This window comes from Megalobrama amblycephala, linkage group LG16, assembly GCF_018812025.1.
Source record: "Megalobrama amblycephala isolate DHTTF-2021 linkage group LG16, ASM1881202v1, whole genome shotgun sequence".
Taxonomy (NCBI): Eukaryota; Metazoa; Chordata; class Actinopteri; order Cypriniformes; family Xenocyprididae; genus Megalobrama; species Megalobrama amblycephala.
The window spans coordinates 25630207-25657857 of record NC_063059.1 but is presented as its reverse complement, the minus strand read 5'-3'; the positions used below and the strand labels follow the sequence as shown (position 1 = coordinate 25657857).

General features: G+C 38.8%; 1 protein-coding gene across 4 annotated transcripts in view; it reads left to right on the top strand.

Annotated features, from left to right (window-relative positions):
* Nucleotides 1–27651, top strand: part of pitpnm3 (PITPNM family member 3) — a 119798-nt gene that overhangs the window by 55026 nt on the left and 37121 nt on the right. For 2 of the 4 annotated variants that reach the window (XM_048160214.1, XM_048160212.1), the window contains 4 exons: nt 14796–14866; nt 14959–15176; nt 24142–24331; nt 25291–25413. In XM_048160214.1, the coding sequence (XP_048016171.1) occupies nt 14796–14866; nt 14959–15176; nt 24142–24331; nt 25291–25413 (602 nt within the window). Of the gene's footprint in view, nt 1–14795; nt 14867–14955; nt 15177–24141; nt 24332–25290; nt 25414–27651 lie in introns of all 4 variants that reach the window. The other 2 variants (XM_048160213.1, XM_048160211.1) reach the window with 1 other exon arrangement.

Here is a 27651-nt window from a genome sequence, read left to right as displayed (position 1 = left end):
CCTAAGGGCTACCTGATTGACGATTTAATTGACGACCTGATTATTTAAGGAATCACATGCGTGACTGATAGCTGGAGCCACACCAGACAGTTTAGGGATTTGGAGACTTTTGTGACACTCTCTCTTCCATCTATAACCTTGCGTCTTGGGAACCAAGTACGTCCTCGTGCTGCAGCTCTGGGTTGAGGTTTTGTTTTTGCTCATTTACTATTTCAAGTAATTACTTTTTAGTCAGTGGCATTGCCTAATCATCTTGATTACATGTGTATTAGCTGGGTGAGGGCGTTGTGAGGGCAGTGATTGTTTATGTGAGCACAGATGGAAGTTGGCGCAGAATCCCTGTCTAGCCGAGGAGTAAGGGTGCCCGTTGGCAGAGCTTGGATGAAGAGACCATTAATGCCTCAAAGAGAATCACCAGACAAAAGCCAGCCACCTCCTCTCTCTGCCTCTCCAAATTTTCCACTATACCTCCCTTTTCTGTCCACTGATTGAATCCAATCATTGTACAAACGATGGTTCTGAAATCTTTTCTTTATTTATGCACTTTTCCCATGATTATGAATCAGTGTACACATATTTATGCTGCCTCTATGTAATTTGCAGCTAAGATATGTCTACTAAAGTGGCTCTCAACCAGGGGCCGGGACCTCAGCAAACTTCCATCTAAAATGACTTAAAATAAGACAAAACAGCAATGAATATATTTTATTGGGTAGAAATTGTGAGTAAAATATATTTCTTCAAATTTATCTTTAATCCTTATCCAGTAAATTGAGAAATGAAAAACTGGGGACTTCATATATTCAAAAATGGTTGCAAACCACTGGCCTATTATGCAGCATAAAAACAATGATATATATCAGGGGTGGCTAACCTCGGTCCTGGATAGCCACAGTCCTGCAGAGTTCAGCTCCAACCCTAATCAAACACACCTGAACAAGCTAATTAAGGTTTGAAAGGTTGCTAGCTAAACTCTGCAGGACTGACGCTGCATTCACACGGGGCATCAGCGTCAACGCTTGACGGAGGGCGTGTCTGAAGCTTGTGTTGACGCGACCGTTATAGTGATAACAGCCAATCACATTACTTCCCGGTGTTGCACGAGCGCTATTGGCTAGCGACTGCTCTAGGGTATTTGCATAGGGCGATCTGATTGGATGACGCCTGCATTGGCGCTTGAAAAGTTGAGAAATCTTCAACTTCTGCCGTTTGCAACGTGAGTGAAGTGACACGATGGAACCCACAATTCAGTTCGGCAACGCATGACATCACCCATTCAAAGTAAATGAGAAGCGTTAATGCCGGCGCACCGTGTGAATGCAGCGTGAGGCTTACCAGGACTGGAATTCGCCACCCCTGTTATATACAGTGCTCAGTGTAAATGAGTACACCCCCTTTGAAAAGTAACATTTTAAACAATATCTCAATGAACACAAAAACAATTTCCAAAATGTTGACAAGACTAAGTTTAATATAACATCAGTTTAACTTATAACATCAAAGTAAGGTTAATAATATAACTTAGATTACACATTTTTCAGTTTTACTCAAATTAGGGTGATGCAAAAATGAGTACACCCCACAACAAAAACTACTACATCTAGTACTTTGTATGGCCTCCATGATTTTTAATGACAGCACCAAGTCTTCTAGGCATGGAATGAACAAGTTGGCAACATTTTGCAACATCTATCTTTTTCCATTCTTCAAGAATGACCTCTTTTAGAGAGGACGGAGAGTGATGCTCAACTTTTCTCTTCAGAATTCCCCATAGGTGTTCGATTGGGTTCAGATCAGGAGCCACTGAATCACTTTCACCCTGTTCTTCTTCAGAAATCCAGCAGTGGCCTTAGATGTGTCTATAGGATCATTGTCATGTTGGAAAAGTGCACAACGACCAAGGGCACGGAGTGATGGTAGCAGTACATCTGTGAATTCATGATGCCATCAATGAATTGCAGCTCCCCGACACCAGCAGCACTCATGCAGCCCCACATAAGGACACTGCCACCACCATGTTTCACTGTAGGCACCATGCATTTTTCTTTGTATTCCTCACCTTTGCGACGCCATACAGTTTTGAAGCCATCAGATCCAAAAACATTTATTTAAGTCTCATCACTCCAGAGTATAGAGTCCCAGTAATCTTCATCTTTGTCAGCATGGGCCCTGGCAAACTCTAGGCAGGCTTTTTTGTGCCTGGGCTTTAGGAGAGGCTTCTTTCGTGGACGGCACCCATGTATGCCATTCCTCTGCAGTGCACACGTATTGTGTCACGGGAAATAGTCAAAAATATTTTGGCTTTCTGCTTTTAGATAACTGCAGTGAACTTGGATGCCGATATTCTTTAACCCTTCTCATCAGAAGACGCTCCTGTCAAGGTGTTAACTTCCGTGGACGACCTGGACGTCTCTGTGAGATGGTTGCAGTTCCAATCTTTTTTGCTACAGTATTCTGACTGATAAGTAAAGCTTTGCTGATCTTCTTGTAGCCTTCACCTTTCTGGTGTAAAGAAATTACTTCTTTCATTTAATTTCAATTATTTCATTTCTCTTCCATGTGGTGCCATTGCTGACAGCATGAAATGGGAAGGGGTTTTAACACCCTTTTATAGTCAACTGTCTGAACCAACCACCTCTGAACAACTCAAATCTTGTCTTGGCAAAATAACTCTCCCACAGTCCTGTTTTGAAAATGGTGGGATGGACCAAACCAGCCAAAAGTTCAATTTTTATACCAGAACCTCTCTTTACTCAGTATCCGATTAGTGTCAGAGATCGCTGCTGAAGTGATGTGGGCATGACACAACAAAGTTGAGAAAAGTTTGTCCATGCGAATGAGCAATGATGTAATATATAGTTTTTAAGTTTTAGTTTATTAATTTTAGTGTTGTATCGTACTATACATAAAAATATATATCATTCTATTGCCTTTTTATATGTTATATACAGTCGACTTCAAACAGGATGAAATACTGTAATTCTGTGTATATCAGGATTGCATGTTGTCTGAGGCATCTTTGTGCGCACACGCGGCGCGCTTCAGATCTGTCAGTCAGCATGAGATAGTTTTGTTTACATCAGCAAGAGTTTGAAAATCATATTTCATTGGTTCAGACTCATACCATCGAGAATTTGCTATCTGAATATTCACAAAGTTGGAATGCTGCGCTTTAAAATGATATCAAACTGAGGGGAAGGGTGAGTCATTGAGAAGAGAGCAGAGAAAAATTACATTTTTCATGGACAAAGGAAAGGTATTCCTCTCAGAAAATGTAAAAAAAAAAAAGATACTTTTAGATGTTTAATTGCTATTTGGAGCATTGTGGTCTAATTTTTGTGAAAACCTCACATTCGACCAAAATTGACATTTTTCACCTTTTTTGCCTGTAGCTCGAGATTAGCCTGTGCGCATTCCAACTCATTTTGCCTGTGCGCATTCCAACTCATTTTGCCAACTCTATATATAATTGATAAAATTGTGATGAGGTTCTTGTGAGGGAAGGAAGAGGACAGGGTCGCTTGACTGCTGACGGTTGTTTTATTCAATAATTCACTTTCAAACACAAAAACCTGTGCAACAGCACGGCAACATAAACAGAGTCACAAAGTAACTTTCGCTCCAATAAACAGTCCTTCTCTCTCTCGCTCACTCCTGTTTCTCCTGGTGTTTTATACTCTCCCCACGCCAATTACTGAAACAAGAGACAGGTGTTCGTTATTTGCGTTTAACCCACTCACTCACCGTGCATCTCCCGACTCTCTCTCCCGCTGCAGACCTCGCTGAACCACGCCCCCCTCGCCACAATAATATATATATATAAATATATATAATATACACACACACACTGCTCAAACAAATTAAAGGAACACTTTGAAAACACATCAGATCTCAATGGGGAAAAATATCATGCTGGATATCTATATCATATGATATGGACTGGTAATGTGTTAGGAACAAAAGGATGCCACATCATTGCCTGACAGTGCCTGACAATGTTGGGGCGTGCTCCTAATGAGACGACGGATGGTGTCCTGGGGTATTTCCACCCAGATCTGGACCAGGGCATCACTGAGCTCCTTGACAGTCTGAGGTTCAACCTGGCGGCGTTGGATGGACCAAAACATAATGTCCCAGAAGTGTTCTATTGGATTTAGGTCAGGCGAGTGTGGGGCCATTCAATGGTATCAATTCCTTCATCCTCCAGAAATGGCCTGCACACTCTCCCTTAACATTTTACTCAAGTTTTCAAATGTTAATCACCTAGTCAGTGGCGTTGCGACAATAGCAAACTCTGTGCAGTCCAGGTCCTGATTAGACTTCCATCTCTGGCTGAATAAATTTGAAAAGACAACTAATTAATGCAGAAAGTAAAAGCCCCAGCCAATGTTGGCTGATCGAATCACACACGTTATCTGCTCGGCTTATCTGACAGGCTCATGTCGCTTCTGGTTCCTTGCAGACACTGCCTCTCCGTGCCTCACCGCAGCCAGACACTCGAACACGCCTCATCTGTATTCTTCCCCACGCTAGCTTCTGCCAAGTCGTTTTTAAACATATGCCTCTTGTAGGCACAATCTCCCTCACACGCTAATTCCCATTTAATTACTTTTTCTTTCCTTTTCTTTTGTCCATTTAACCACAGAATGCCCCCAAGTAGGGAAAACCGAAGACACACAAAGCTAGGAACAATAAGATGACTCCGCAGAGAGAAAGAATGAGAGAAAAGGGGGGAAAGAACCATAATAAGGTGGTGACGGAGCGTACTAGCACAGGAGGAGGGTTGAACTCACGATTGCTGTATTGACTCGCATGTATCTGCCAGCACTGAAGGACACTGATTCCAGAATGTGACAGATTCTGCTGTTCAGAAAATGATGTGTTTGTAGTCCAACATTAACACTTGCCAAGCGCTAAGTCCAAGTAAAAATTGTCTTTGGCAAGTGCAACTTTACATGGTTTAAAGTGAATAGAAAGAATGTTATGTTAGTCATGCCTGCAATTCAAATCACCGTCTACCTAAGAAAATATGTTGCAGCTTAAGTGCCTTTGTCTTCAGTACAAAATTTCCCCAAAGTTTATATAGGATGTCTAAAATTTCCTCATTATCCAGTGTTGACATACTGCACAGTATATGGAATTTTTATTACATTAAGCCAACAAAATGAAAATATGAAAATGCTGAACAATTTTTTTTTTCTCCATGTTTTTATCAACTAAATGTGATTTGCTAGCTTAAAAACATCAAACAATTTTTTGTTGTTGTTGGGGGTATTAATAGAAGTATTTGGTATGACCAAAATACATTAAATAGTAATATTTGATAATGCTTCAAATGAAAGGCACTTTATCCCTTATTTTATTTTATTTTATTTTATTTTATTTTATTTTATTTTATTTTATTTTATTTTATTTTATTTTATTTTTGCTTCGCTTTATTTTATTTTATTTATTTTTAAAACCATACAGTTACACAACTCAGTAGTTTTTCATTCTATTGTTTTTTTTTATTCTATTTTATTTTGGGTTAAAAACCTACAGTAATTGTTTTATTTTATTTAAAATGTACAGTAACGCTTTTATTTTGTTATTTTGTTTATTATTATTTTGTTTATTTTGTTAAATAAAAACAGGTACAGTACAGTAACTGCTTTTATTTTATTTTGTTTTATTTTAAATGAAAAACTTATAGTACCATCCTTGAACTGTACAGTTTGTGGAATATTTATTACATTAAAGGGTTAGTTCACCCAAAAATGAAAGTAATGTAATTTATTATTCACCCTCATGTCGTTCTACACCCGTAAGACCTTCGTTCATCTTCAGAACACAAATTAAGATTTTTTTGATGAAATCCGATGGCTCTGTGAGGCCTGCATTGCCAGCAATGGTACTTTCTCCCTCAAGTCCATAAAGGTACTAAAAACATATTTAAATCAGTTCATGTGAGTACAGTGGTTCTACCTTAATATTATAAAGCATCAAGATTTTTTTTTTTTTTTTTGCACCAAAACAAAAACAAAATAACGACTATTTAACAATATCTAGTGATGGCTGATTTCAAAACACTACTTCAGAGCATTACGAATCTTTTGTGTCAAATCAGTGATTTGGATCACGTATCAAACTGCCAAACTGTTGACATCACGTGACTTTGGCGCTCCGAACCACTGATTCGATTCGTAAAGCTCCGAAACTTCACGAAGCAGTGTTTTGAAATCGGCCATCACTAGATATTGTTTAAAAGTCGTTATTTTGTTTTTTGGCGTACAAAAAATATTCTTGTCGCTTTATAATATTAAGGTAGAACCACTGTACTCACATGAACTGATTTAAATATGTTTTTAGTACCTTTATGGATCTTGAAGGAGAAAGTACCATTGCTGTGAACGCAGGCCTTACTGAGCTATCGGATTTCATCAAAAATATCTTAATTTGTGTTCTGAAGATTAACGAAGGTCTTACGGGTGTGGAGCGACATGAGGTTGAGTAATAAATAACATTATTTTCATTTTTGTGTGAACTAGCCTAAAACTTTAAGCTAAAAAAATGAAAATACTGAACGAAATCATATTTACATGTTTTTTACTAACTAAATGCATTTTGCTAACTTAAAAATATCAAACACATTTTTTTGTTGTTGGTGGTATTAATAGGAGTATTTGCTATGACCAAAATCTTATATCAGTCATCACATACGTTACATAATAATATTTTATAATGCTTCAAATGAAAGGCACCTTCTCCCTTATCTCTCTCTTTTTTTTTTTTTTTTTTTTTTAATTATTATTATTATTATTATTATTTTGGGTTAAAAACCTACATTAATTATTTTATTTTATTTTAAAAAACTACAGTAACCCTGTGCTTTTAATTTAATTTAATTTTGAAGTGAATCCTTACACTGATGATAGGTGGTAAAACTGATTCACTCCCATTATAATCAACAAAACTGTCTACTCTTTAAAGTGCAGAGTAGTTGACAGAATAGACTAAATCACACTCTGTGAATGTACCTCAGTACAAATGTTACAGCAGAATCTCTAGCGGCTGACACGTTTCTATCCTACAATGGAAGATGAATGCTGTTGATGCGCCTTGCCAGAATAATTGGGCTTGTTCAGTGATAACTCTACACACCTGTTGTGATGTGTCCTCCCAGGGTGATGTTGATTTCTGTTGTGTGATGGTGGTGGACAGGTGTTAGACCTGGATTCGTCAGTTGTGCAGCGAGGGTGCCCAGACTTGTCTACACACAGCATGCCAACATACACACAGCAGAGACTAAAGATGCTCCACGGCAGTAACTTCAATCACATGTTCACGTACACAAACTTGAATTTGGGTGGAATTCAGCTTATCACAGTGAATTTGTTGTGATAAATTTGTATGTGTGTGTGTGTTAGAGAGAGAGTTTGTATTTTTTCCTTCATTTTCTCTTATCTGAGAGGGTGAGTGTTGGGGTCAGATAGTTAAATGTATTTCCACTGAACATATTGTTGTACATAGCAAATTTGACGAGATGCTGGAATCTGTTATTTTTTGCATTCTGCATCTGGGATTTTGTTCAGCCAGGTGTGTTCCCCGTCAAGCAGATGGTCAGAAATGTCCGCTCTGCTCTTCTTGAAATCACATTTTTCCCATGTGGCATTGGCACCAAACTCATTGTGATGTGTCTCACAGTAAAGCGACAGTCTGTAACTGTTTCACAAAATGTCAATCACACCATGCAGAAGCAATCCATTTAAAGGTTTACCTCGGCATAGTTAAATAACAAGAGTTCAGTACGTGGAAAAGACATACAGTGAGTCTCAAACACCATTGTTTCCTCCTTCTTATATAAATCTCATTTGTTTAAAAGACCTCCGAAGAACAGGCGAATCTCAACATAACACCGACTGTTACGTAATAGTTGGGGTGTACGCCCCCAATATTTGCATATGCCAGCCCATGTTCCCAACATTATGAAAGGCATTAGACAAGGGCAGAACGTCTAGATGTGCACAGCTGAATAAACAGACTAGGTAAGCAAGCAAGAACAATAGCAAAAAATGGCAGATGGAGCAATAATAACTGACATGATTCATGATTACATTATATTTTAGTGATATTTGTAAAATATCTTTCTAAATGTTTCGTTAGCATGTTGCTAATGTACTGTTAAATGTGGTTAAGGTTACCAATTGTTTCTTACTGTATTCACGGAGACAAGAGCCATCGCTTTTTTCATTTTTAAACACTTGCAGTCTGTATAATTCATAAACACAACTTCATTCTTTATAAATCTCTCCAACAGTGTAGCATTAGCCGTTAGCCACGGAGCACAGCCTCAACCTCATTCAGAATCAATGTAAACATCAAAATAAACACTGTACTTACGCGATTAGACATGCTGCATGACGAACACTTTGTAAAGATCCATTTTGAGGGTTATTTTAGCTGTTTGAACTTTTTTTTATGTTAAGGCAAGCGCGAGCTCTTGGGGTGTGGAGAACGAGAATTAAAAGGCCACACACCCTGAATCGGCTCATTTATAATGATTCCCCAAAACAGTTAAATGAATTAAAAGAGCTGAAACTTCACAGACACATTCAGGGGACACCTTAGACTTATATTACATCTTTTAAAAAAAAGTTCTAGGGCACCTTTAATACCGCCCAGAACGCCATACATCACTTATTTGGGGTGTTTTGAATGTTTTTCGAAGGCCCTCTTATGCAACACAATATTGCACAGTGTTACTGTAAGTTTTTAATCAAAAACAACATAAAAAAACATAAACTAAAAGCCCTGTTACTGTTGGTTTTTTAAATAAAATAAAAGCATTTTAATATTTTCAGTATTTCTAATATTTCTGCTGTAATTATGACAAAACTGCTTGTTTTCAGACTATTTTTATTAACAGAAACTGGGAATATTGATATATTCAATTAATAAATTGTGATTCCAGAAGTGTCGAGAACTGTATGTTCTTAAATAAAAACAATAGTTATTGTTTTTAGCATTTTAATTTAGGTCAGAGTTGAATCCACCATACACTTCAGCATTATCAGCTAAGCGATTGTTTTTTTTTTTCCCATCAGTTCAGCTTTTCCTAGCATTTTTGATACACTTACTGCTTGTTCTGCACTGTTGTCAATCCAGTTTCGGCATGTTTCCTTTTTTGCCTTTTTGGTTCCCTATGTGATCTGAGCAACATTTCATTGATACCATCTCTAGTTCTCTTCAGTTGAGTTATACTCTTCACTTCTCTGTTGAGTCTCTGCGTGAGCTCAACCGATAGCTGAGTTAAAGGCAGCCTGCAGCCGCTGTCAACGTAGGTGATATTTTTGGCAACATGTTGATGTTTATCTCCACTATAAATGCATATCTGCATTCTGAACAGCCCTCTATCTATCTCTTTCGATCTCAATTTATTTAACTCCTTTCTCTCCATCTGTCGCTCTGTTCTCTTGCTGCTCATGCTCAGTCATTCTCTCTCTCCTTGATCCTTTTCTCTTTATATCTCTCTGTCTTGACACTTTACCACATCATGCTTTAAAAACATTATTGACCAATTCTACCTTAGCAGCTGTTGCCATCCATAAGATTATGAGACTCTATCTTTATTTAAGCTTTTGCTCTTTTCTAATGGAGAGTCTATAGAAGTCCTTTGAGTTTGGAAAGTTTTACACTAAATTTTCCAGAATTGATCAAAAATGAACACAAGATAAGACGGTGATATTTTCTTTCTATACAAAGATTGATTTTAGTTTTCAAGCTTGCAAACGTGCATTTTAATGTTGCTGCTTGGGAAAATGACAAATAACACAAAGTTTTTTATTATTATTATTATTATTATTATTCATTTTTAGTCACAATAACTGATACAGTCCATGATACAGACTGTGCTTTTCAGGCTGGGTCTGTTTTGGCAGGCTGGAGGGATGTCCTCACTGTAGTGTTATCCTGGCTCAGGTTTGCTTGCAGAGATCCGTTTTGATTGTGGAACTATATGATTGTGATATGAAACAAAAGGAGGAATGGGCTCAGTCAATACATATTTGACCCTGGTCCTACTTACTGGTAGGATTTTCTTCTTCCTTTCTCTATCACATTCTTCACATGCCCTTCCTGTCTGTATCTCTCTCTCTCTCTCTCTCTCTCTCTCTCTAATTGCTCTGTCTCTCTCCCTGTCCCTTGATTCTGTATTTCTCTACAGGATGCTATAAATCTGCAGGGGTAGTGCTGGGTGACTGGGCTGCTGTGGGAAATAGAGGACATGAGCTAAAGCAAGAGAGACAGGCAACTCCAGAGCAGAGTGAATAAGAACAAAATGTGCTCATTGCATTTATGGAGAAGTGACATTCTGGAGCAGAGGTTGAGGAATGGGGGGGAGCCAGATCAATACCCTTGTCTTTCATTTTGCTCGGCACCCACCTTGTCATTTCGTTGTCCTGTCCTTATTGCTTGTTATCCTTTTCTCTCCATCGCTTTGCCATTATTTTCTCACCTTTTGAGCCCAATTGAAACTAAACTGTGGGAGATCTCAGCGTTCCTCGCTCTGCCGCTCTGGCCAGCCATTAAGGTCCTACTGTGGAATTTCATTAACACGTTATCCATCCTTCTGTCTGTCAGAATACCAATCTGTCTGTCTGTCTGTCTGTCTGACTGAGTGCGTGAGTGAGTGACTTGAGTGATGTGAAGGCCAAGTATATTAACCCATACTCGGAATTTGTTCTCTGCATTTAACCCATCCAAGTTAGTGCACAAACACATTAGGACTATACTGTAAAACCCAATAAGTTCAGAATACTCAAAACGTTTGAGGAAACGTATTACCTCAAAACATTGAAGTAAACTAACTCATTTTTTTAAAGTTGGTAGAACTTAAAAATTTTGTGACAAGTGGGGTGGGGCTGAGAGCCATGGAAGCAGATCAAGGCCAGTGTGGTGCACAGGTGTCTCTCACTAACAATCCCATCACCAGCATCCCTTTCCCAACTCATCATAATGTTAAAAGGTTAGTTCACCCAAAAATGAAAATTATGTCATTAATGACTCACCCTCATGTCGTTCCACACCCGTAAGACCTCCGTTCATCTTCAGAACACAGTTTAAGATATTTAGATTTAGTCCGAGAGCTTTCTGTCCCTCCATTGAAAATGTATGTACGGTATACTGTCCATGTCCAGAAAGGTAATAAAATCATCAAAGTAGTCCATGTGACATCAGTGGGTTAGTTAGAAGTTTTTGAAGCATCGAAAATACATTTTGGTCCAAAAATAACAAAAACTACAACTTTATTCAGCATTGTCTTCTCTTCCGGGTCTATTGTATATCCACAGTGACGCTGCTTCTTCTTCTACGGCGGTTGGCATCCAGCTTATTGGTGCATTACCGCACCCTTCTGCTCCGGACAGTGACGCTGATGACGTGTTATGTAGTGCGCCCGAGCTTCGTTTATAGTCTAAGGGAGACGCACGCTGTATTCAAACTATTCTACATTGTTTGTATTTTGGTGTTGCTATATTTTTTACAATGGTGCGTAAGTGTGCATGTTGCGGATGTCCTAATTGCGTCACTGTCCGGAGCAGAAGGGGGCGGTAATGCACCAATAAGCTGGATGCCAACCGCTGTAGAAGAAGAAGATGCAGCGTCACTGTGGATATACACAGACCCGGAAGAGAAGACAATGCTGAATAAAGTCGTAGTTTTTGTTAATTTTGGACCAAAATGTATTTTAGATGCTTCAAAAACTTCTAACTAACCCACTGATGTCACATGACTACTTTGATGATGTTTTTATTACCTTTATGGACATGGACAGTCTACTGTACAAACACTTTCAATAGAGGGACAGAAAGCTCTCGGACTAAATCTAAAATATCTTAAACTGTGTTCCAAAGATGAACGGAGGTCTTACGGGTTTGGAACGACATGAGGGTGAGTCATTAATTACATAATTTTCATTTTTGGGTGAACTAACCCTTTAATTACATACAGTTAATTTACATAAACATCACATTCAGATCTTGGTTAAATGTTACATAGCAAATAACACATGCTATTATAACTATCAGAGAGACTGTCATTACATACTTGCATATATGTAATCAAACAACATATGTGGTCTTAAATGTTTTGCAGCTCATCCTCCATAGACCATAGGCTCTACTCTTCACCACAGTGGTAACCCTACAAAACTAACATAACAGGACCCCCCTGAATCCCAACATAACACAACATTAAACATTAACTTATATCTCCATATGTTAATCTTGTGCAAAAACCCACAAAATAACACTTAATTTCAACAGTTATTTATATGGTCTGACGCAAAGCATGCTGGGAATCTGCTGCAGCTCAACTCAATCATATTAAGTTCAGCTTACTACAATGAAATTTTGAGTTCATGCAACTTTTTCCTATTAAGTACAATGAACTTTCATTATTATTTGAGTGAAACAAACTCATTTAATTTAATTAATTTCACTGTTTAGTTTTACAGTGTAGAGTAGTGAGTAGTGAACACACACACACACACACACACTGCAAACCGTGGACACACACACCCAGAGCATTGGGCAGCCATTTACTGCAGTGCCCGGGAAGTGATTGAGGGTTAGGTGCCTCGCTCAGAGGCATTCCCACAGGTTTCGCATTCACATCAAAAGCGCATGCACTACTGATTTCAAAACAGCTCATGAGTACCAAATTTACTTATTTTTCATTGCTTATTGCTCTTAAATTGTCAAATACATACATTTATGTCAGAATGCCCATCTTACCAAGTATTCAGGTAAATACAGTAAGTTTTGGAACGTAAATAGTTGAGAGAAAATGCATGTTGTGTCTTAAAGTGACAGCAGCCTAATAAACCTGCTGCTTTCTGTCATGTTAATCAAAGAAAAAAGACAAAGTGAAAATCACTCGCTGCTCTTGACTGAATAACTTTTGTAACTTTAATTGTAAGCATTAATCTGAATTTAATTTTTTACAAGACTATCCAGTGTTATTTTACATTTGATTAATTTCTGTAGTTTCTTACCTGAATACTACTGTTAGACCCACCTGAAATAACTTAAAGCCATGTTTATTTCATTTGTCTCTTTATTCTCTTGTATTTATTTATGCTATCATTTGCAATTTGTTTATTTGTTCTTATTTTACTTCTGACTGTTTACTTCTCTTTTTGTAAATGTAGGTCAATGGTTCAAATACGCCTTCCTTGTTCTGTGTGTGATATCATGTGATATTGCAACAAAATTACCCAAATTATGGGTATCTGTATGGTGGTATATATGGCAGTTTTCCCTGTGGTATCGAACATGGTATTGAATCTATCTATCTGTCTATCTATCATTGTTCTATTTCTATGTTGTATTGTTCTATCTAGGCTGTTTTTCTAATGATCCATATATTTGGCTCATTATGTAAGCTGAATTTGTTTGTGTCTTATATGCATCTGGGGACGTAGTCAGACAGCCTATAGTTAGAAAGTGGCAACGATCCTGAAAATGCTGTGGCTTATTTGCAGTATATAGTGTTAAGCACAGGAGAGAACACAGCTCTGCGCCCCGGCTGTTTTCCTTATGGAGCGGCTGTGAATGAAAGCCTGCAGCTGGGATGAGCACAGGCTCTCACTGCTGGGAGTGCTTTCTGTAGTCGGGTACAGCTTTTCAATGAACACAATTGTTCCTTGGAGACTTAGTGATTTAGAAGTGAATGAATATGCCATTAAGAGAAGTCGTCTGGTCTATCATCAGCTCAGTCTGTTTGATGTCATAGCAGCTCAGGGTTGTCATGACATCATCTTGGTAGTCAAAATACGTGCGGTTTCCCACACTTGTCTGCGAAAGGATGGATTATGAATCAATCCAGTGTTTGTTTGTACAAACTCTTAACTGGCTCTGTTTTTCAGATGATGTTTTCTCATTACAGAATGATGGGATTGGACTTCAATAACTGTTGCAGATTAGATAATTGAAAAAACACTTGGAATTGAAAAAGAAAAGAAAACCAGCCATTATTATTCATAAGTTTGCCGTTGTCAAATATCAAACTGGTTTTAGAAGATATGTAGTAAATATGTATAATGTTACCTTTAACAACCACTTCTAAGGGCTTGAATTCCTTGAAGTTTCACCTTGTGGGTTGTGAGTTTCCAATATTTCCCTCCTAAAAGTAGATAGACTAACAAAAGGCATTGAGAAGGCATGGGCACAAGCTCCATGCTGTCAGAATGACTGGAGGCCAGCCAGGTCAGGAGCACTAGATCATGAGAGTGTGAGAATGAGATGACAGAACAAAGCGGGAAGCTACAAATGGGAAAAAAAATAGAGCATGCAATGGTGAAGGTGAGGTATAATGACTTTGGCTGAAGGCCAGCAGTCTTATTTGGAGATTCGGAGACACCAAAAAGCTTTTTGTTGATCCTGTTCACTTTCTCTTGTGTGTGATTTGTCATTTGGTTGTGTTATTTTTTTATGACACCAGCTGACATCAAAATGAAAGAGTTTGCCTGATACAAATCCCAAGCTCTGCCTGTTTCTTATTGACCTGTTTTGAAATATGATGGTACCAGTATGGGGTTTTGATGATAACACTACATTTTCTGTGTCATACTATGAAGAAAATAAATGGAAGGTAAAATCGTTAATGAAAGGGGGAGGAGTGTGCTTTTGAAGGATCGATAATCATTTGTGGTTCTGTTTGCTGTGCTTCTGTGCAAAGTGGTTATAATCACACTCTTTCTCTTGTTTTTATATGTATCCCCATCTATCCATCTCGTGCTCTTTCCTTAATGGGCTCAGAGAGCCTGTACCGCGTAAGGAGGTCGAAATGTGTCCCTCAGACTAGCATTGACGGTCTAGAGGAAGCTGAGGTAAGATAATCTTTGTGAATATTCAGTATACTACTGCTTTCTTTTCTATGATATTGTGCTGTGACTTTTCCATGACCCTTGTCCTCCAGAAGAAATGTCAAACACATGTGCTGGTGCTGGTGGTTCATGGGGGCAACATACTGGACCCGGCGGGTGGAGAGCCAGGTGCAAAGACCGCAGATGTAAACACCCTGTCCTCAGTGCTGGAGAAAGTATCTCAAGCTCATTTCCAAGCTGCAGCCCAGCATGTCGTCATCAAGTTGGTGCCATGCCCAGCCGTATGCGCAGAGGCCTTCTGCCTTGTGTCAAAGTAAGTAGCTATTACTGAAAGCAACTTTTAATGACCATGCTTTTTTGGAAATGTGCCATGGTATTCTTTAAAGTAAATACCATTTTGTATATAGGCTATCATCTGATACCATCACTGCTTCCTTTCAACTGTACTGTTTTGTAACTGGTTGGACTGGCTGCATTTCCTGGCAATGGAGTGTTTTGCTCCATTGTGCAAAAACACTATGAAATGAGATACCATATACATAGATGTTTTGTTATGAAGTCATGGGAACACCCTTAGGTGAAACTGGCTGAATACATGAAACTCATTTTATGAGGAAATGCTGACAGATTCAGTTGCAGTTGTTCTTGACAGTTTGTTGTTTTCTCTTTCTAGTGTTTTTCACAAATAAAGAAATTGTTAAAAAATATGGATAAAAAGAAAGTAGAGACTGTAACCAACAGGGCACTCAGTAATCTGGTTAGTTTGTGTGCATTAGGTTATTTATTTTTCTCCAAATAAAGACAAGGTAACACTGATAGTGGGCAACTAGATATAGCACAGTGTAGTTTGAAATCAACAATTTAAAGTTTGAAGCTGAGGTTGAACAAGAGTGCAGATCAGATGCAAAGCTTAGGATTAGTGTGATTTGTTTGCTTGACGAGACATAATGAATTTTTTGTCGGCCCTCACTGCTGCTGTTCATTTATAAGGGTTGAAGCGAATAAGTATTAAGAAGACAGCCCTAAGTAAGCATGTAATGCTAATGCTTTCTGTGAGAATCAGAATAAAATGAACCTTTAAAATGAACAGTCCCTTTAAGCCGTGAAAGCGGATCCATCGCTTCAAGGGCTCAGTGGCTCGGGGGCCTTTCTGAGTTATTTCTTCTATAGCTTTAGGCCTTATGTGTCAGTTTGTTCTGTCTTTGTCATCACCTGGGCAAAGCAATGAAAATGAAGGAGCTCCATATAGTTAGAGCAAAACGATTTTTTGATCACATGATCACAATCTCTGCCCGCTCCCATGGAGCACACGGCATAATAAAAAATGTCAATCACTGGGGTACCGCGGAGATTAACATGATAAACCCTGTTCATGAGTGACATACAAACTGCATTTGTTCTTTTGCTATGATTTTATGGTTCAGTGCTCAGAAAGGCTGGAGCTGCAGTGAGTATTAACTGACCTGAGCAAAGGACAAAGGGATAGATGCAGAAACCATGACTAGTTTTATGCCTATCTGTCTGCATTTGTCCAGTTCTGAGAAAGGGAATATAAGAAAAGTGATATGATAAAGAACAACAGCCTGCTCTGAGAGACTGAGTAATTGTTGCAGGTCATAATCGTGCTCCCTGGATACAGAATACACACAAACATACATTTACACATGCTTCAGAATCACACAATAGGTTTTTTTTTTTTTTTTTTTCTTCAACACGACTTCCTTTTTGCTTCCCACATGGTTAATGAAGGCATTAGGCAGTCAGTTTACACCGTTACTTAGTCCAGGATCAGCCAAAACAACATCAGTAGGCTCTTGTGCTCCAGGAAGAGACGTGTGGCTGATTTTATCTCCTGCTGGGTCTTGGCAGCCTGTTGAACAGCAGCAGCGAGAAACAATAGGGTGAATCTAACAAAACCTGTCGAAAACATGTCCAAATCACATTTCAGTCCAAAGTCAAATTAAAGAAAATAAAAAAGGATGTTTTGCTTGAATTTTTTTGGGGATTTTTAAAAAATAATTTATATATATTAATATTTTAATCCTTGCTGCGGTCCACTTTGTGACTTCGAATTTTTTTCTTTTTTTTTTCTGTTTTTTTTTTTTTTTTTTTTTTTTCTACTGCAAAATATTGTATTATTATTATTTATTATTATTGATTTTATCAATTTTAGTTGTTTCAGCCCTAATTTCATAACAGTATTTTTGTACTGTTTTTTTATTTAAAGCTGCAGTCCATAATTTTGCCTCTTTGTCGCCATCTCTGTTTGAAACCTGCAATTGCGGTTGTTTGCGGAATTATCTGTATGTGCGTTGTGCCTCGGCACGGTTCCTCAGCGTGGATGAATCTAATGTTTCCTGTCAATCACCACATTGTACTTCGGAATCACAGATTGTAGTCTTGGAAGTATGACCAAAATAAGAATTTTCACCAGACAATGTCATCTGAACAAGTCAGTAACGTCTGCCACTTTTGTTCTGACCGAGGGGAAATCACGCTGCCAATGGTGATTAAATCTAACAATCGCTTAGCTCATATTACGTCAAACCATGAAAATTATTATTGTTATACTTTGTTCTCAAATTGTTAATGTTAACAACATCAGCATTGCGTGACTGTGTTTTTAGTGTGTATTAGCGTTACCTGTAGATTTCATTTTCTGTACAGTCTAATCAATGATGCAAAGACAAAAGGCGACAATGCTCGAATTTCCCACAGAAACCCACCAGTACCATTGGAAAACATTATTACATGCTTACCGTTTTGAACACTGGCTGGTTATGTACAAGCTCAAAAATTGTTTTTGGATAATTTTTAATCAAAAATGTTATGGACAGCAGCTTTAATTTTTTTAATTTAAAAATAATTATATTAAAGGTCCCGTTTTTCGTGTTTTTTTGAAGCTTTGATTGTGTTTATAGTGTGCAATATAACATGTGTTCATGTTTCGCGTGTAAAAAAACACAGTATTTTTCACATAATTTACTTACCTGTATACCGCTGTTTCCACTGTCATAAAAACGGGCTGATGACTTCCTTGTTCTATGAAGTCCCTCCTTCAGAAATACGTAACGAGTTCTGATTGTGCCAGCGGTACCTGTGTTGTGATTCGACAGCAGCTTAGCTTACCGGTTGTGGTCCATAAACAACGCCTTCTCCAGACAAAGAGGGAACTGCTCCATCTTTCAAGAATAATCTTTGTGCGAATCCAGCATTAAACTGATTGAGATTGAGGAAGCTGTCCTCAGCAAAATGTGCTGCACATAGTTTTACATGTGGATTATAATTTTCGGGAACCGAGTTAAACATAAATTGTAACCATTGATCTCTAAGTACAGCGTCCCTGGGAAGGCCAAACAAAGGTGATTGGACTGCGGGATGAAAATAACAGCGTTTCGACGACATGGCGACAAACACACTCTACAAACGCAACTCTTGTGTATTCCTGTGGGCGGAGGTTAGTCAAAAAACTGTTTTAGTGACGTCATTAAAGAAGGAAGTAGAGGGATGTAGTCCAAACTGGCCGTTCGATGTAGGCGACTTCTGTTAAATAAAATATCTCGCTTGGCATTGAACTTTGAGCTTTAAAATTTTACAGATTTTATTTATACTCTAACAACAACATTACACACTAACTAAAGTTTGAAACATGGGATCACGAAGAACGGGACCTTTAAAGTCATTGTTTTACTGTAATGAATTTTAAAAAATCCTGTATTATAGTCAAGAGAATCTATGAGAATCACCATTCAAAATATTGAGAATTGCATAGAAACGCTAAAGTAAAACATTTTGGTGATAATTTGAGGTAATTGGTGTGAAAAACGTAGTGGTCCTAAAAACTGACATTTATTCAAAAAATATTTCTTTATTTATTTTATAATTTTTCTTTTGGTATTAAGGTGAAATATGACCTGGGCATGTTTTTGTGAGAATCACCCAAGGCTCACTGCTGTCTCCCTATTGACGGACAGCTCACTGCCATGTTTAGAGCCCCTTTTATAGCGCACACATCTTCTGTCAGTAGAGCTGCCATGCATGTATGTTCTTATTTCTTCTGTTTAAGAGCTTTGGGAATTGTCTTTGAGACCTGTGGCCGTCCTGCCAAGCCATCGTGGCTGATAATGAGTTTCCTCTCCTAATGAGGTGTGCTTACAGTGTGTGTATGAAGCAGTGTCTCACACATAGAAAACACTCAAACATTGTGTTTGTGGGGGGGATGGGGGGGAAGCACACAAAAGCAAAGGAGGGGCGGAATGTTATGGAGCTTTGTGTTTGCCGCCTCCACACAGAATTTCCAATTAGCAACTCTGGCAAAAAAGCTTCCACATTGATTTTCTCTCACCAAAGCAGGGTGTGCAAGTCAATTCAATACGTGATTCCTGGAGTAAAACAATTTAGGGCTCTGTCACAGCTCAGATAGGAAGGAGGTGCACACTGATTCGTCTCTCAAGGATAGTACCACCTGTGAGCGTTGAATGTGCAAGTCTGCTCAGTATTCCTCATATGCTTGGGGTTACAATCTGTAACTCCTCGTTATTTTTAGGCCCTTTATCTTTGACCCTTTAAATATTTTATTATATGGCCAACAAGTCAATATGAAATCAGAGTCTGCCATTTTACTTTCATAGTTTGCTTTCTTTCCTCCTTACTTGTTATCTCATTATATATATATAATATAATATAATATAATATAATATACCACATTTATACAATAGTTAATTCTGGTCCTAGAATTTGAACAGTCTGTGCATTAGTGGTGGAGATTTGATTGGCTTTTACATCAGTAGTTTTGGCATCAGTAGGTGGCGACAATTGACTGTCAGTGATGAACTGATTATTTCAAAGATACTGATTCATTCAGGCATGAGTTAGTCATTGAATCATTCACTCAACTGATTAGTTCAAAAACATTGATTCGTTTATCAACGAGTGAGTCATTGAATTATTCACTCAACCAGTTTGTTGTAACATACTGATTTAATCAGGAATTAGTGAGTCATTGAATCATTTAGTTAACCGATTTTTAAAAAATGCTGATTCATTTTGTTAGTTAATGAATTAGTCACTCAAACAATTCATTCAAAAACACAGATTCATTCAGAATGCCATTACAGTGTTGCTCGAAGCCATGTGACACTTTATGCTGTGCTATTGTTTGGAACTATTTTCACTGGGAGAGCAAAAACAAAGTAACTGCCAATATTATGTCTAAAATGTAAGTAACTATATTTAATTTATTGCATAAAAGCTCCATAACCAAGCAAGCATGTTGTTGGTATTGCTTATTTATAGTTATGAACTATAGTTTACTGCTGTTGGACAGTATTTTAATGTCACTTTTTAAATGTTGTTGTAAATTAATGGATTTGTTTATGGCTGATACATCATGGATTAGGTCCCTAACATCATGGAAAGGAAGAGGAAATATTTACCATTTACCAATCTTATGTTGCTTGAGTGATAGAAAGATGTATTTTTGAGATAAATATCTTTTATCTGAGCTCTACTGGCCCTAATGGTCGGAAGAGAGATACCATTAATGAGAGCTAATGCTTTACAAACAGAAATGAGACTTATGACTCCCCTGCAAATTAGATCTTCAAACAGATGATTTTCTTATATGCAGCAGTGTTTGTGAATGTCTGGTTAGATTTCAGCTGCCACTTGTGTATTTTCAAAAGGTTTTTTGGCAGTCTAAAGGTGGGTTATTGATCAAACTTCTTCCTCTCGCCCTTCGCAGCTGGAGCTGGGTTATTTTGAGACCCAGAATCCATCTCCTGTGGAGCAAGCTAGCAGGGAGTACAGGGGTCTTCATTTGTTCTGAGTAGGCTTAGAAAGTTTTGTCTTTGAAAGAACAGGGGTCACTTCTTCTGTGTCGGTTTTACTAACCTCATTAATGAGGGTGGTAGGATTAGTATGCTAGGATTAATAAAATGTTATATGGATGGATGGATAAAAGTATTAATTTCTTCAAAAAAAAAAAAATCTTGCTGATCCTCTGTCTGATAGCATCAACATACCATGGTATCACCACATTACTTTTACTTTTTACATTACTATAGGCCTTTGCTTGTTTAAATTCACAATTGTTAGTAATAAGCTAACCTTTTTTTGTACAAGAGCTTAATATTCACAGCTTAAGGGAGGAAAACTAAATCATCTAATAAATATAACAAACAGCAAAGTTCAGTGCTCATTCTCTTTCTTGTTCTTTTTGACTTTCTTTGAAGCTTCCTAACTATTTTTGTTTCTGGTGAGATTTTTTTTTACTAGTTCCCTCAGGTAAAGAGTGTAGGCGGTTCAAAGATAAAGACATTTTTGACAGAAAACAGTTCTTAAGATGCTGTTTTTGCTATGGACATGAATAACACCTCAGATCATTTGGCTTGTTGAGAGGAGGTGTGCTATTACTTTTCAAAGCAATCTGACTTTAAATTCTCACCTAGCGAAGAAGGGAGCAGATACTCGCCAGGGCTTAATGGGCTCTTTTGACTGAAGTAACCACCTAACAACCACACAGAACACTAGTATCCACTAAGAACCCACTCTTGCAACAATATTTGCATGTTAAAACTTCTCAGAACACATTAGCAACTGCATAGCTAACACTCACAACACAGACAAAATAAAATAAAAAAATACTGCTGTATCATGTCAGTTTAGCCTAGGCCTAGTGATTTCTTTATATTACATTTTGTAACATGGTTTGTTTTTACAGTTGTTATTCTGTCTCACTACAGCCATTTGTATTTGTGAAAGACAGTCATTTGTGACGAACAGCCTACAAGGCTACAATTGAGAGCTACCTACTGAGAGTGTGCACTAAAATGTCTCAGAAAGGACACCCTTAAAAAAAGATGACAGGTTGTTAGACTTCATTACCCAGCCTGGCATATTCATATTAGTGAGATAAAACAAAACCTCAGCAACAATGCCAGCTGCTAGCATGGGCCAAACATTAATTACACTGTGTAAATAAATAATAAATTCAGCTAGGGGGCATACTGAGTGGTTTGGAGGTGCTCTTTGAACCCTCTCCTGCTGTGGAGCATGTCTAATAGGGCTGGCCCCTGGTCTGCAGGCTTGTTACTGTAATGGCTGTGTCCTTCTCCAGCCAGGAGAGTTCATGTAAACATGACAGGAACTTTTGTTCACACTGGGTCATAACACATTAGCCTAGCCTTGTAAGGAGTCAGGGTAAAGATCAGCAGCCAGAGCACAGCTTGTAGGAAATTTGGCATGTTGTAGGAAGAATACTACAAGGAAAAATAGCAGTAGATCATAAAAAAGAGGGAAATAGGAGAAGGAGACTTTCTCTGCTGAGTAAGATGTAAATGGGACCTGCTTTTGTGGAACACGGGGCAATGTCACTGAAGACTGATTACAATGAGCTTATGGGTTGTCATTGTAATCAGAGAAGCAACTCCTCTGTGACTTCCTTCACAGCCCTCCTACATAGTCCCCCCTTACAACAAGATAATAAAAGGAGCTTGACTACTATTTCAGGTCTCCAGCATAGAGATTCTTTTGGGACTTGTTCATTTCCACTTGGAGGCATCACCTTCAAAATTCATTTATCACAAGTAGCCTGTGCCACACTTCGCCAAGCAACAGCCTATCACGACTACACACCTGGGAAGTTTCATATCTTCGCTCTGCACATCACTGCCATTTTTTTGCTAGGGTTTGGCACCGTTCAGACTGGAATTGAGAATGCCTGTTAAATTCCAAATCAGCACTTGAATGTAAATAGAATTTGAATTGAGGTAGCAAACAGGATACAGAATTGCAATTCGAATGTGAATGTAAAGATTTAAAATTCTTTATTTTTTAGAAGGGCAGTTTGTCAAACTTTGAATGTTGGCTAGATAAAACCATATTTTCAAATTTATATGTTCAAGTTTCATGTCGAGAACGATGGATGGATGGAGAGATGGAGTGATGGTTGGATATTTAATTCAAATTCCAACTCGTGAATGGAATGTTAGCCAATTAGTAAATTCTGAATTTTGTACAACCCTAACACTTAGACCACTGATTGGTGTTTCTGCTCAAACAGGTAGGCATATAGTTATTTTGGAGCTCTTGCCCCAGTCCTGGCCTGGGCTGTAAAGAGGCTATACCTCTCTCCATCATCAGTACTCTCGCCCCAAGCACTGCTGTCTCTCTGTCAGAGCCTTCGGGTCACTAATCGCTGGGCTTGATCAATGACTCTGGGGTTAGCACAGCTGTTCAAGGTGACAACGTTGGGGCAGGGCAATCTTTCAGTTTTCTCTTTTTTATGCTGTGGGCTCATGCAGACTCATGCAGTGCAGCATGATAAAGCACCTCGGTCTGCTCAGTGGTACTTGGACAAACTCTGTAATTCCTCTTCTCATGTTGCATCATCGTCATCTCTGTGACCTGAATCACACTTTTAATCATCCCTGCTGAAAAATCCAACTTTTTTGCTGTTATCAGTGTACTGGAACATGGTTATCAGTTTTTAGCTGGTCTAAATTGGTCCTTAGTTGGTCATTAGCTAGTCCAAGAAGGTCATTTAAGGTGGTCATTAGCTAGTCCAACTGATCTAAGATGGTCATTAGCTGGTTAAAGCTGATTATTAGCTAGACAAAACTAGTCATCAGCAGGTCTGAGCTGGTCATTAGGTAGTATGAGTTAGCCCATGAGTTAGTATGAGCTATTCTAGCTGGTCTAAGATGGTCATTAGCTGGTTCAAGCTGGTCATTAGCTAGTAAAACTGGTCATTAGCTGGCCTAAGCTGCTCATTACCTGGTCAAAGCTGTTGATCAGGTAGTTTGAGCTATTCAGGCTAGTCTAAGATGGTCATCAACTGTTCATTATCTCATCTGTGTTGGTTATTAGCTTGCTTGAACTAGTTGTTAGTTGGTAGACATCTTGGAAAAACAACAAACCAGCTAACTTAAAGTGGTCAGGATGTTTTTTGTAACATAGTAGCTGGTTATTCAGCCAATTCGCACCAATTTATGACCAGCTTGGATTAGCTTTAGGTTTAGACTGACTAGAAACTGGCTACCATGTTAAGATGGATTTTCCTTAAAAAGGGTGAGAACTTTGACATGAATGAGTGGCATTAACTTAAGTAAGTACTGGGGCACCTGCCAAACTGCTGGCATTAAAAAACTTGCTGATGTAGTGTTTTGGGAACAAAATCTCTCAAAGTTTGGAAAGATAGCAAAATAAAAATGTTTTGTGTTAGTTGCTTTGTCACGGGGCCATCAGTATGGACTCTAATATGCTTTTTTCTTCCACAGTCTGAACCCTTACAGCTACGATGAGAGTTGCGTGTCCAGCAGCGTAGACCATCTACCTCTGGCCGCTTTACCGCTGCTCGCCATTGCTGCTCCACACTACCAAGACGCCGTCGGGACCGTGATCGCCCGGGCCAACCAGGTGTACCACAGCTTTCTGCAATCTCCAGAGGGACAAGGGTTCACAGGACAGGTGAGACCAGGAGTGCCTAACAATCTTAAGGTGCAGTCTTGTTTGTAAAGTTGTGATTTACCTTGTAGCTGGTTCGTTTGATTCATGGCTTATAAAGCTTTAACACACTTTTAAGACTTTTTAAAAATCCCTATAGAAAAAAATAATGAAAGTAATACTTCCGGATCCAACGCCACTGAAAAGTTTGCAAACAGTGACTGAATTTGGTCCACAAAATTACAGAGAGCAATGGTAAATGTGACTGCTTCTCAACCCTGAAACCATTTTGACTATTTTTCCATAACAATCGAGATTCGACCACACAGGCAGATAAAGGAAGTCCCAGATCAGTATTGCTTTGTGGAGCAGCAGTAGGAAGGGTGTGTGGGTCTGTGGCAGGGATAGTGACTCATCACTGATGAGTCATTCAAAACAGCCGAAAAGGAGGGTGTCTTTCCACTCGTCTTACTCCATAATCTCACATGATTAATCCAATAACACTCTCCTGTCAATTTAGGAGGCACAATGATTTCCTGAAGTGGTGACCGCAGTTTATGAGCTGCATGTCAAGTGTTGACTCTCTAGGGAGCCGGACTATTCAAATAGCATATTAGCCCTCTGGATTTGAAGAAAAATTGGTGTGTTTTTTGACACAGCCATAGCCGTGTTGTTCATTGACAATGTGTGGCGCAGACTCATCTGTTGTTGACACTGATAATTAGACCTGTGGATTTGTTTGTTTTTGGAGCATCTATACATTATTTGAGCTCACCGCAGAGGTGCTCATCAACATCAAATAGGAAGGCGCTAGAGTTGCAGCTGTGTTGTTTCTGTACGATTAATTAAATGTGTTATTGACTGTCAGACTGCACTGTAGATTGAGCTGTCATTATGCAATCCTGAGATTTGCCTGACAGTGTTGATTGCATGCAGCAATGCTGCACTGATTCTGGCTGAAATAGTTTGTGTGTTTTGTACAGGTGTGTTTGTTGGGAGACTGTGTGGGAGGTGTGCTGTGTTTCGACGCTCTCTGTTTCAGCAACAGCCCACGACACAGCAGCCCCATCCACAGCAGCCGACATAACAGCACAGAGAGCTTACAGGTATGTACTTAAACACTGAATCATTCAGTTTTGAAAACACATCTGTAACTACATTTGTTCTTTTTTTCCTTGTCTTAGAGTTGTTCTTGTAAAAAAAAAAAAAAAAAAAAAAAACACTTTTAGTAGGAATGCACTGTTGACAATAAATAATATATTAAATTTCTTTATAATTTTGACAAAATAAAATTATACAACTAAAACTAGAATCAATCATTTTAAATGTTAAAAGGGAATTTAGGCATCACAACTTTATAATGAACAGTATGAAATTTGATTTTGAGATTTGCTGAATTAAGATTAAATGAAATTAGATTACATTTTCAAGAAAACATTTAAAAAAGTTAAAACGTTTTTAAAAAAGTAACACATAGGTAAATAACACACAATGAAATGCCTATCAACTGATACAGATAAATGATATATATATATATATATATATATATATATATATATATATACACAGTGGGTACGGAAAGTATTCAGACCCCCTTAAATTTTTCACTCTTTGTTATATTGCAGCCATTTGCTAAAATCATTTAAGTTCATTTTTTCCTCATTAATGTACACACAGCACCCCATATTGACAGAAAAAACACAGAATTGTTGATATTTTTGCAGATTTATTAAAAAAGAAAAACTGAAATATCACATGGTCCTAAGTATTCAGACCCTTTGCTGTCACACTCATACATTTAACTAAGGTGCTGTCCATTTCTTCTGATCATCCTTGAGATGGTTCTACACCTTCATTTGAGTCCAGCTGTGTTTGATTATACTGATTGGACTTGATTAGGAAAGCCACACACCTGTCTATATAAGACCTTACAGCTCACATACCCCTTTTCCACCAAGGCAGTTTGAGTGCTGGTTCGGAGCCAGAGCCTAGTTTCAAATCAGTTCTTTGTCTTTTGACACAAAAAGCACCAGCTCTGAACCAGGAAAAGTGGTTCGTAAGTAGCACCAAAACATTGCTGGGCTAGAAGTAAGAACCGCTTGCGTCAGGGGCTGGGGGCGGGGTTACCATGACCAACAAAAAACTTAAGACCGCCATTTTTGAAATAGCAGCTAATCGAGCTAATAGCAGCTCGATCATAATCTCCGTCTGTATACAAATGGATATAGGTTCGCAAAGCCATGAGCATCAACAGTAGTAAAACATTCGCGATTGTTAATGGAAGGCTTGTTCGAGGTGCATCGGAGCAGCGCGGACCGATTCGGCGGGTGACATCAGAGTGCCGCAGGTCCACGGGTGTGTTTGTAAAGCATACGACTCCTTGTGCTTTTGGATCGTTCGCGTGGTGCTTTAATGTCATGCGCCGATCGCTCTGGGGGAAGCCGATGCATCTCGAACAAGCCTGATGTGTTTGTGTTTGGCGCTGCAGCGCTAGCTTTGCTATGAAATATGAGACGTAGTTGTGACGTAAATCCTGGCTCTGTGCTGGCTCTCTAGCCCGTGGAAAGGCAAACCGGTTCTTAGAAGGCTCGTCAGTTGAACCAACTCTGAACTGGCACTAGCACTAGCTCTGAACTAGCACCCGGTTCGTGCTGGTGGAAAGGGGGTAACAGTGCATGTCAGAGCAAATGAGAATCATGAGGTCAAAGGAACTGCCTGAAGAGCTCAGAGACAGAATTGTGGCAAGGCACAGATCTGGCCAAGGTTACAAAAAAATTTCTGCTGCACTTAAGGTTCCTAAGAGCACAGTGGCCTCCATAATCCTTAAATGGAAGACGTTTGGGATGACCAGAACCCTTCCTAGAGCTGCCCGTCTGGCCAAACTGAGCTATCGGGGGAGAAGAGCCTTTGTTGAGAGAGGTAAAGAGGAACCCAAATATCACTGTGGCTGAGCTCCAGAGATGCAGTCGAGATGGGAGAAAGTTGTAGAAAGTCAACCATCACTGCAGCCCTCCACCAGTCGGGGTTTTATGGCAGAGTGGCCCGACAGAAGCCTCTCCTCAGTGCCAGACAAGTGAAAGCCCGCATGGAGTTTGCCAAGATGGTGAGAAATAAGATTCTCTGGTCTGATGAGACCAAGATAGAACATTTTGGCCTTAATTCTAAGCGGTATGTGTGGAGAAAACCAGGCACTGCTCATCACCTGTCCAATACAGTCCCAACAGTGAAGCATGGTGGTGGCAGCATCATGCTGTGGGGGTGTTTTTCAGCTGCAGGGACAGGACGACTGGTTGCAATCGAGGGAAAGATGAATGCGGCCAAGTACAGGGAAATCCTGGACGAAA